This window comes from Octopus sinensis, linkage group LG18 (assembly GCF_006345805.1).
Source record: "Octopus sinensis linkage group LG18, ASM634580v1, whole genome shotgun sequence".
Lineage (NCBI taxonomy): Eukaryota > Metazoa > Mollusca > Cephalopoda > Octopoda > Octopodidae > Octopus > Octopus sinensis.
Genome location: NC_043014.1, coordinates 318,197 through 328,758, shown reverse-complemented (window position 1 = coordinate 328,758; position 10,562 = coordinate 318,197). Strand labels below are relative to the sequence as shown.

The following is a 10,562-nucleotide window of genomic DNA, read 5'->3' as shown; positions in this document are numbered from 1 at the left end:
CATGTGAGTGGGACAGAAAAAAAGGTGATGGGTATTGATATCAGATGAGGCTGAGAATGGTAGGAGAGATGTTAAACATGAGATATTGCAGACTAAGGTGTGGTGGAGAGGAGACAAGTGAAAGACAAATGAGATGGCGCCAAAACTTGGTTGAATGGACACAGTTTTCAAATCTTATTGGATTTCCATCGTAGACATCTCCATCAATTTGACCAATGTCAAAGAAACAAATAGACAATCTGTTTGTACTCTCATCTATCACAGTAACTACAGAAAACTGGGGCTGCTAATTTGCATAATTTGATCAGTTTAAAACATGAAATTTGTATCATAGAATCAGAGGTGGTGGTCACAAGTGAGTTGATATCAAGTGGGTTAAAACTGAGGATATCTGGCATCTATTTCAAGTGGTTTGTCCAACTGCATAGATGCTTCTTTACTTGGTTTGTGTTGGTTGTCGTGTTTAGTTCCAGGACTGATTCAGTCTGACTATGGGAGTCTTTGAGAGAGATCTGGCTGCTAGTTGTGGCAGTTAGACCAGCCTCATAAGGTTTTAGTTTTTCCTGTTAGCCAGTTGGTTGGTTGGTTTAAAATATAGCAATACTTAAAGTCAGCTGATTTCATCAAATGCTAAAAATGTTGAAATTGGATTAAATAGGAGAGTTTGTTGAACAGGACAATATACTCCTTTTCCAAAACACATTTCAGTAAACAAGACCAATAGTGGAGGGGAATATGTGGACGAGTGGGAAGAGCATCCACCTATAGAAAACTGATTCAGTAGGTTTCATCTAATCCATGCTGACATGGAAAAGTAGTTGTAAAAATGAGGCATAATGATGATTGGGTGTAGGCATGGCTGTGTTGTTAAGAAGTTTGCTTCCTATCCATGAGATATCGGGTTCAATCCCACTGTCTGGCATAGTGCACAAATGTCTTTTATTCTAGCTCTGAGTCAACGCCAAGGTCTTTTGACTGGATTTGGGGAAACAGAAACCTTATTAATCTGCAACACTGACTTCAGACAGCCACCTGATAACCTATCAATCAGGCAACTTTGCTAGCCAGATTGATTTCATCCTCACCAGACAGCAGGATGCAGGGTTGCTCTTAAATACAAAGACCCTCCCTGGTGAAGAATGTACCCCCCAGCATAGACTACTTATTAGTGACTGTAGACTTGAGGCCAGAAGGATGCCAAGAAACAGATCAATCCAGAAAAGAAGAATTTGGAAGCTTAAGAACCCTTCACATGGTTAGAGATTTAGGGACATCCTCACAGAACTTTGATGAGAGGGACGAGGAGCTACAGATTTCAGACATAGAGGGTAACTGGAAATTCATACAGGACAGCTTACTGAGTGCCACAGACCAAATCTGCATCTGGTGCAAAAATCCCTTACAGACCTAGAGTAACGTGGTGATGGAATAATACAGTAGACAATGCCATTAGAGCAAAGAAACAAGCCTGGAAGAGTGGGGATAGCAGGGAACTGTACCAGATAGCCAGAAGGAAGGCTGGGCGACAGGTATACATAGTCAAGGGAGATGCAGAAAATAAGAAGTTTGCCAATGTTCAGTGATGTGATGACCAACGAACTGAAGTATTTTGGATTGCAAGACTGAGAGAGAAAATTGTGATGTCAGGAGAGAAATGTGTCCTCGTAGACACTGGTACACTTGCTTTTAATGATTCTGAAAGGAAAGAGGCTTAGAGAAGCCATTATGAAAGACTGCTGAATGTGGAGAATGAATGGGAGGAGGAGAGCCTGCCAAATGTTGACCCAGTAGAGGGGCCAGCTACCTGAATAGATAGCACCCTGGTAGATAAAGCAATTGAGGATATGAAGTCAGGAAAAGCCCTCCGCCCATTAGGAATCACTGCTGAGATGCTTAAAATATCTGGTGGTGTGGGTCATGGCCTAGTTACTCGTATTGTAAACCAGGTAGTTCACGAAGGAGTCATACCCAAGGGTATCAAACTACTGAATCAGGTGATGAAGGTTACAGAGAGGGTCATAGCCCAACTAATTAGGGAGAGAGTCTGCTTAGATGAGATGCAGTTCGGTTTTGTGCCAGGTAGAAGCACCACAGATGCTATATTCCTGATATGGCAACTGCAGGATCAGCCCTCAGCCCCCACATATTCATCATAGTCCTCCAGGTAATAACAGAGGAATTCAAGACGGGCTGCCCCTGGGATCTCCTCTATGCTGATGACCTTGCTCTTATAGCGGAATCACTACCAGAACTAGAGAAGAAATTTTGGGTGTGGAAGCAAGGTTTAGAATTGAAGGGCATTAGAGTTAACCTAGTACAAACCAAAGTCCTAGCAAGTAGGAAGGCGAACACATCACAAATCCCTTCAGGTAGATGGCCCTGCACATGTGTGAACTGCCATGCTTCACAGCAGTGAAACATGGGCCATGACTGCTGAAGATATGCGTGGGCTTGGAAGAAATGAAGCTAGTACGATCCACTGGATGTGTAATGTCAGTGTGCACACACGACAGAGTGTAAGCACCCTGAGAGAAATGTTGGACATAAGTAGCATCAGATGTGGTGTGCAAGAGAGACAACTGCGCTGGTATGGTCATGTGCTGCATATGGATGAGGAGAGCTGTGTGAAGAAGTGTCACTCCCTAACAGTGGAAGGAACCCATGGAAGAGGGAGACCCAGGAAGACAGGATGAGGTGGTGAAGCATGACCTTTGAACGTTGGGCCCCACACAGGCAATGACAAAAGACCAAAACCTCTGGAGATATGCTGCGATTGAGAAGGAAAGTGAGATCACAGCCGTAGCCTACACCAGTGTCGCATAACCATCCCATTTAAAAAGTACCTTTGAATCATCGGGCAACATGCCATGCTTGAGGAGACCTGAGTCAAGTAAATCAAAATCAAATGAAAATTGTAGTTGTGGCCATTAGCAGCACTGGTGGCATGCGATAAGCACTATTCATTTATGTGTGGGTTGCTGCCAGAGCCACCTGACTGGCTCCCCATGATGGTGGCACATAAAAAGCACCCACTACACTCTCGAAGTGATTGGCGCTAAGAAGGGCATCCAGCTGTAGAAACTCTGCCAAATCAAGATTGGAGCCTGGTGCAGCCATCTGGTTCGCCAACCCTCAGTCAAATCACCCAACCCATGCTAGCATGGAAAGCAGACGTTAAACGACGATGATATATATATATTATATATATATATATGCATGTATTTATGTATCGATGTCTTTGTAGGCATTGTATTTTTCTCTCTGAATCCTTTATCATCTCCCCTATGAGTTTCCATGTCCTGAGATCAGCCTTCACTATATATATATATATATATATATATATATCATCATAATTTAATATCCTGCTTCCATGCAGGCATGGGTTGAACACTTTGACAGAAGCTCTACCAACCTCTAGTGTCTGCTTTGGCATGATTTCTTTGGTTGGATGGCTTCCTGGTGCCACCCACTTTACACTCTGTGCTTTTTATGTGGAACCCGCAGCAGTTTGGTCAAGAAGTAACTTGCAGGACATGACCCCTCAACTGATGGGTTAGGTAGTATTGAGGGAGGTAGCTTTGTGCCAGTTGGATGAGAAGGGACAGAAATAGGTGTCTTGCAGTAGAGGAGGAGATACAGGGTTCCCTCAGATGGAGAGGGGTGAGGACATGTGAAGATGTGATGGGACATGCACTAAAAGTACCGGGAGTTGAAGTGGAACCAGGGATTGGATGGGATGACTGGGTTAGGGTTAGTTTGCATGACTGTGAGGGGAGGGTGGGAGAGAAAGAGAGAATGCATTGTATGTAAACATGTTTTATATATATTTTCATGTATGTATGTATATATATATATATATAGTTGGAATTTACAAAAGAAAAAAACAAAAGACGAAGACAGGTGTGTAAACAACAGGTGTATTAATTTAATGCTTGGGAAGGTGAGAAAGTCTTTTACATTTCAAGCATCCATATCTGTAGTAGTAACAGGGATTTGGGGAATCAAACAGGTCTCACATTAAGGTCTCTGCCAAGTGCATCCTTGATGCCATTCTGAAAATCCAGGAGGTACAATGGTGGAGAGAATATATATAAACAGAGCAAAGAAGAGAAGTAACGTGAGGGAGTTCATGCCAAACAAATGTTGATGTTTTCAATGACTATGAATTGTTCTGATGATTAGCTCAGAACCCTTGTATATATGGGCATTTACATGCATATGTATATATTTAGATGTACACATATGCATGTAAATGCTGATATAATATCTATTATATAACTAACAAGATCAAGAAACAGTTGCAAACGAATTGAATAAACAGCTACTCTCTCATCTCCCTTCTCTTATCAGTTCTATCTATATTTAGGAAATATATTGAGAAAGAATTGAAAATGTGTTAAGTTTTTATATACATAGGAGTTAGTATCAAAAAGTTCCTGGGCCAGTTATGTTTACAAAAATGTAACTTATCTGCCTAAGTTTTAACATCATCCCCTTCAAAACAGTCATACACAGGGCCCAGCATGCCTGCCACTTTTGGAATCCGGCCTAGAAGTCGTTTTCCATAAGTGAGTCAAAGACCTCCTATGATTCGCTCTTGATCCCAATAATGGTGTTAAAACAGCGACCTTTGAACTGCATTTTCATCTTGGAGAAGTGCTAAATCTGGTGAATAGGGCAGGAGTGATACCCTGTTGTTTTTTGTGAGAAACTCACAAGTGAGGAGAGCTCAGTGACAAGGTACATTATTGTCATGAAGAATTTAATTCTTCAGGCTCCACACATCCAGTTGCCTTTGCTGAATGTCCTCTCTCAAACAGTTCAAAACGTCCTTGATTGTCCTCCAACGATCCTCATGCACAAGCTGATGAGTTTTCTCCACATTTCTGGGGTTATGCTTGTGGCAGGTCTTCCAGGGATGTCCTGCTTTTGGAGCACCAGTGCCACTTGAAACATTGTGTACAACCCATTGCCTCATCACCATAAACTTGTCAAAGCATGCTCAACGCCTGAAGCAGACTTACTAAGTTTAATGCAAAATTTCACATTGGTTCTTTGTTTCAACTTCCTATCCAAGACAAAAATTGCACACTACAGTATTCACATGATCATAAAAGCCCAAATTTCTCAACTTGTGAAGTAAACAGTGATGTCACTTGGCACAATGCCTCATGAAGGTCACTGCTAGCTCTCACTGCAGATGCAATCATGTGCTGCCATCTGTTGGTGTGCTACAGAAATAGTCCAGGAGATCTTTGATACCATCTCGTATATATTTTTTGCTTCATTAAAATAAGGCTAACTTTTTAACACAAGGGTAAATACTTTTATTCTATAAGAATAGAAATATGTTTTCACATAATGTCTGTGTATTGTAGTTTAAGTGAAAATATATTGGTGTACATACTCATAAGGTAAGTTTGACAAATATAACACAAGTGAGAAGGAAGGAAAAAAAGCATCACTTTACTTGCACAGTTTATTTGTAGAGAAAAAGGCTTGAGTCTATACATTTTTGTGTCTGTTGCAGCTAAAAGAGATTTTGTAGTAAAAGAAAAGAAGCATATTAATCCCATCAGGATATGAAGAACGGCCATGAGTTTACTTAGCTCAACATAGTTTCTCAAGCACAGCAAAACACCAGAAGTATCGGTCCCTTGTCATCTCTGTCAGACCCAACATCTAACCAGTTTGTTCTGCATCTTCCTGTCTACCCCTTCTACACATTACTCCACAATTAGAGATTAGCATGTACACACACACAAGAAATAATTAAGATTCAGTTGAATTAGGTACTTAAGTTGAGGCACCAGGTCAGTCCGGTATTATCCGCACAGCTCGAAGTAAGGTGAATAAAATCAAAGTAAGTAACAGGATGTCAAGTGTTAGTGCAATACGACCGTTTCCGGAGGCTCCATTTAATTGAACAATGCAAGCATTATGTCAATTTAAACACAGTGCTATTTTCAGTTGCAATAAACATGCATTTTCAACAGACAAGATATATTAACATAATTTTTCTCAAATATTTTATCAGAGCTAGAGGATGAAAGAATTGCATGCTGTCACTATAGCAGCAAGAATAATCTAAGAGAAGAACATTCTATGTCACATTTTGGAGTGACATAGAACACGGTGAGGGTCAAAGGGTTATAATTCATTTCTAATTTTTTTATCTACCTTCTTATCACCAATAAAAGATCTAAGGCTAAAATAGTATATTTATTGAGAATAAAGAACATTGTGAGTTGACTGCTCAGAGCTGGCTTCTGGCCATAAATAAATATTACTAGATGTTTCTCTTGTTCCTTAATTCCATAAATAGCCCTCACCACAAAAAGAAACAAACTTTAGAAGGAGTCAATTAGATAGCAGTAAATGCCCATAAAAGAGGTAGGGGTGACATTAACTCTTGTCATTATTTTCAATTAAAGGGGTGTACCCTATGAAACTATACTGGGATCTAGGAAAACATTAAGGGCTCAGAGGGAAAAAGTTTATAATCAAGGTATAGTAAATAAAGAATATATAATTTCTTTTAGAAACACAAATAGAAGCATTTGATGGGATTAAGGACAAAAGGAGACGATTAATGGAATGGAGGAGAGAAGAGAAAAAGGACGGATGGAGGAGAGGAGAAATATGAAACAAAGGTAGGTCCAGGATATTTAAAGAAGAAAGATGAAAGGAGGTGAATGATGGAATGAAGAAGAGAAAAGGGAAAGAAGAAAGAAGAGAGAGAGAGAAGAATGAAAGAAAGATAGGCCTGAGAAGAAGGATGATGACCCAGATGAAGAGAAAGGATTGAAAAATAGAATGGAGGAGAAAAAAGGAAATGGAAGAGGAGGAAGAGAAGAGAGTATTATTAAAACTATTATTTTTTTTCAAAAGTGCAACAAAATGCCAGATAAATTTTTTAATATTTTCAATTCTAGTTTCTAACTTTTGAAGGCTCAACATTTTATTAAACCCTTTTCTGTAAAACAATATTTTTTAGAAAAAATTAAAGTTTGAACATTTTGTTGAACCCTTTTTCTGTAAAACAGGAAATTCTTTCCTTTTAAATGTGTGTGTGTGTGTGTGTATTGGGGTGGTACATAAATATTGCAGCTTTTTTTCAACAAATTTTATTCAACAAAACATCTTTAAAGAACCCAGGACAGCAACTACCATCATACCTAATCCAAGAACAATTAGCTTTGAACTATTTTGATGTTTAGTGTTCTTTATCATGACAGCTGTTTGGTATTGTTGATGCGTGAGCAGAACAAAGGTGTTCAGGTTTCTGGTCTTCCCTGTCTGGCTCTATTGTTGAAAAGCTTGGACATTGTTCAGAGGAACTCCTTTGGTTCCAGGACATTTTGCAAGATTATGGGTCACCATTGGTTGGATTTTGTGTCCAACGACTATACTCAGAAACAGGGATGCATCTAATTACTTGTATGATTAGGAAGGGTCAATCCTGTGTATGTTGTCTGAGGATATGTATGGGTGGTTGGTTGATAGCCCGTGTTTATTTGCTACATAGCACATGGTCAAAGTGGATGAGCAAGTAACTTGTGGTGACAGGATACCGTCTGGGATGACTCAAACACTGGCAAACGATGAATGCAGTGATGCACTGCAGTGGTGCATGGGATCCTACATGACCTGTAAAGTCTGCACATTCTTGCCCCTCTTATCTAGCAGCAGAAACAGAATTAAAAGAGAACTAATCTTTAATACTATGTTTTCGTGTGGGACAATAACTGTTAATACTTTACGAATCTAAAAGTTAAACATGCTTTTCTACAGCAAAAATAATTTAACAATATAACAGAGTAACGCAGTGTTGCGTATACTAAATCAATAAATTATTTCTATTTTGAACAAAGAAGCAGAGTTTCTAGACCCGAAAAGATATGAAGTTTTGTTGGAACTGTTGGAGGTATTTTATGACAAAAAGGTCACTTCCGGTACTAAAACACTGCAAATAAATACACTGTTAAAATTATGCCCAGTAGAGTGCAGAGTTTTATTGAGAGAATTGTGTATATAATACGAAAAAATATGAAATTAGTATTCGTAAAAATATAATTATAAAAACTGAATTCAATCTAATATTTGATTAATAAACGAAGTTGGTTCCACAAAACAAGGAAACTTATTTAGGGAATGTTGTAAACGTCACATCCGGTATCGAGTTGTGTGTAAACGTCACCATAACGCTGAAACACAATGAGGAGGAAGGGGAAGAGAAACAAATTAGAAACATATAGAAATAGATTGGAGTGAGTATGGAAATAGAAAGCGTAGAAGTGTCGAGTGGCGGAGGGGGAGAGAGAGAGCGTAAGAGAGTGATAAAGCCTTAGTTTGAGGTTCGCCGTCGTCGCTGTAATAACTTGGCCAATATGTTGGATTTCTTCAGTATCTTTAGCAAAGGTGGCATCGTTCTGTGGTGCTTCCAGGGAACATCGCAATGGTTCACACCATCCGTTAATGCTTTAATTAAGAGCGTCCTTCTACAAGTGAGCGAAATTCTTTCCATTTTCTCTCTTCATTCCTTTCCAGGATTTCTTTTCTGATTCTGTCCCGTTTCAGACACGTCTCGACGTTCCACAGACGACGACCACGACGACGACAGGGCACCGAGGCGGCGACACGCGGGCAGCGAGAACACACCTCACACATATATATATATACACACATGTATATATATATGTATTTCATTCTACTTGTCAATATACGCACGCGTACACGTGTGTTGATATATACGTATATACGAACTTTCTCATGCATGTATGTGTGTATGTATATATTATATGTATGTATATATATATGTGTGTGTATGTATGTATATATATATATATGAATGTATGTGTATATATGTATATGTCTATGAATGTATGTATATATATATATATATGTATATGAATGTATGTATATATATGAATGTATGTATATATATGAATGTATGTATGTATATGAATGTATATATATATATAGTCGATTTTCATTCTGTATCCCAATTAGGTCAGTTTGACTGGGTGCTGGGGTCTACTTTTATGATTTAATTTCATTAATTAAAAGTCATTGGTGTCAACATATGGTTTTCTACGTTGTGTCCGTTGCTCCCCCCTCCGCCTCCACGAAGATTGCTGTCGTTGGTGGTGGCCATTTAAGAGCACCTCTTCAATTCCGAAATATAGTCACGTTGTTAAATCTGCTAATTCCAAGGTGGTTGCTTTTTATCTTAAAAATAGCAGCTAAATCCTCCTGAAATCACATCCCAACTTCTCTTAAAAAAATAATAATCAATAAATAAAACGATATTACATAATATTATTTTATATATCCCCAAATTGTTACGAACAGAAAGCTTTTGGTTGGGACAGACCTGGAGTGAAACAACAGGTCTTGAAGCTATGTGATGTCGGGTGTAATTCTTAAAGTCTTTGATGTTTACTAACCCTAAAAGTACCCAGATTGTGAATGAATTTAAAGATTGACCATCCGAATGCTTTCCAATATCTTTTATTTCGACATTTGTTAATTTAGTAGTGTAAAAACCAATGTGTCATTCAGTTACTTATAATAATGCGTAAAAAGTGATTTGTAGGTCCGTCTCTCTGCCTCTCAGCTGTTCTTCCACGTTGGTGTCACTAAACCAGCAGAACTTGTCGCTACCAACCGAAATAGTCAGGCTGGGAAAAAAAACATATGCTTCGTGTCTAATCTCATTTATTGAAAATGTTGAATATATCAATTCTAGAAAAATATTTTAGCAATGATTTCTCCCTTGGCATCAGGCCAAATTTACCCCAAAATGTGCTGTAGTACTCTCGACTGAATCACAAGCACCTAATATATATATATAATTGTCGTTTTAACGTCTGTGTTTCCAAGGGTCAGATGGAATTTCATTGAGGCAGATTTTAAACTGCTGGATGCTCTTTCTATCGCCAGCCCTTAATCGTTTCCATGTAAGGGAATATTGCCCCTTGTTATGATGGAGGAGGATTCGATACAAACAACACAACTGCGATGCTCACTTGCAACTGTCAGACAAGGTAACATAAGCACACAAATATTTACGAAAAGATTCTTTCAATTTCTATCTCTCAAATCCATTCTCAAAGCCCTCGTTGGCCTGGGAATTATAATAGAAGACACTTGCTCAAGCTATCATATAGTGGAACTAAGCCTGAAATCACATGATTGGGAAATGAAATTAACAGCCAAATTTACTCTAATAAATGAAAAATATATAATGACCATTATTTATACCCTGTGTGTGTGTGCGTATAATATATATATATATATGGTTAGTGACTTCAGACTTAGGGCCAGAAAGGTCTAGAGATGCAAACCAATATGGAAAAGGAGGTTGAGGAAGCTTGGTAAGGTAGGGTACAGGCTAGTCACCTGCATAGTTAACCAGGTCTTTCAGGAAGGTGTAATACCCAGTGATTGGTGTAGCAGCATTATTGTTAGCTGCTCAAGGGTAAGGGTAATGCTTTAGATAGAAGAAATTACAGAGGCATCAAACTCCTGGACCCGGTGATAAAAATTACAGAGTGAGT

At 38.8% G+C, this 10,562-nt stretch overlaps 1 protein-coding gene across 2 annotated transcripts in view; it reads left to right on the top strand.

Annotated features, from left to right (window-relative positions):
- Positions 1-8,306: 8,306 nt before the first annotated feature.
- The window catches only part of LOC115221562 (signal recognition particle receptor subunit alpha), a 40,602-nt gene continuing 38,346 nt past the window's right edge, over positions 8,307-10,562 (top strand). Inside the window, exon 1 of one of the 2 annotated variants that reach the window (XM_029791764.2) lies at positions 8,307-8,507. In XM_029791764.2, coding sequence (XP_029647624.1) covers positions 8,391-8,507 — 117 coding nt within the window. In that variant the 5' untranslated portion in view covers positions 8,307-8,390. The remainder of the gene's footprint in view (positions 8,508-10,562) is intronic. The other variant, XM_036510610.1, reaches the window with a different exon arrangement.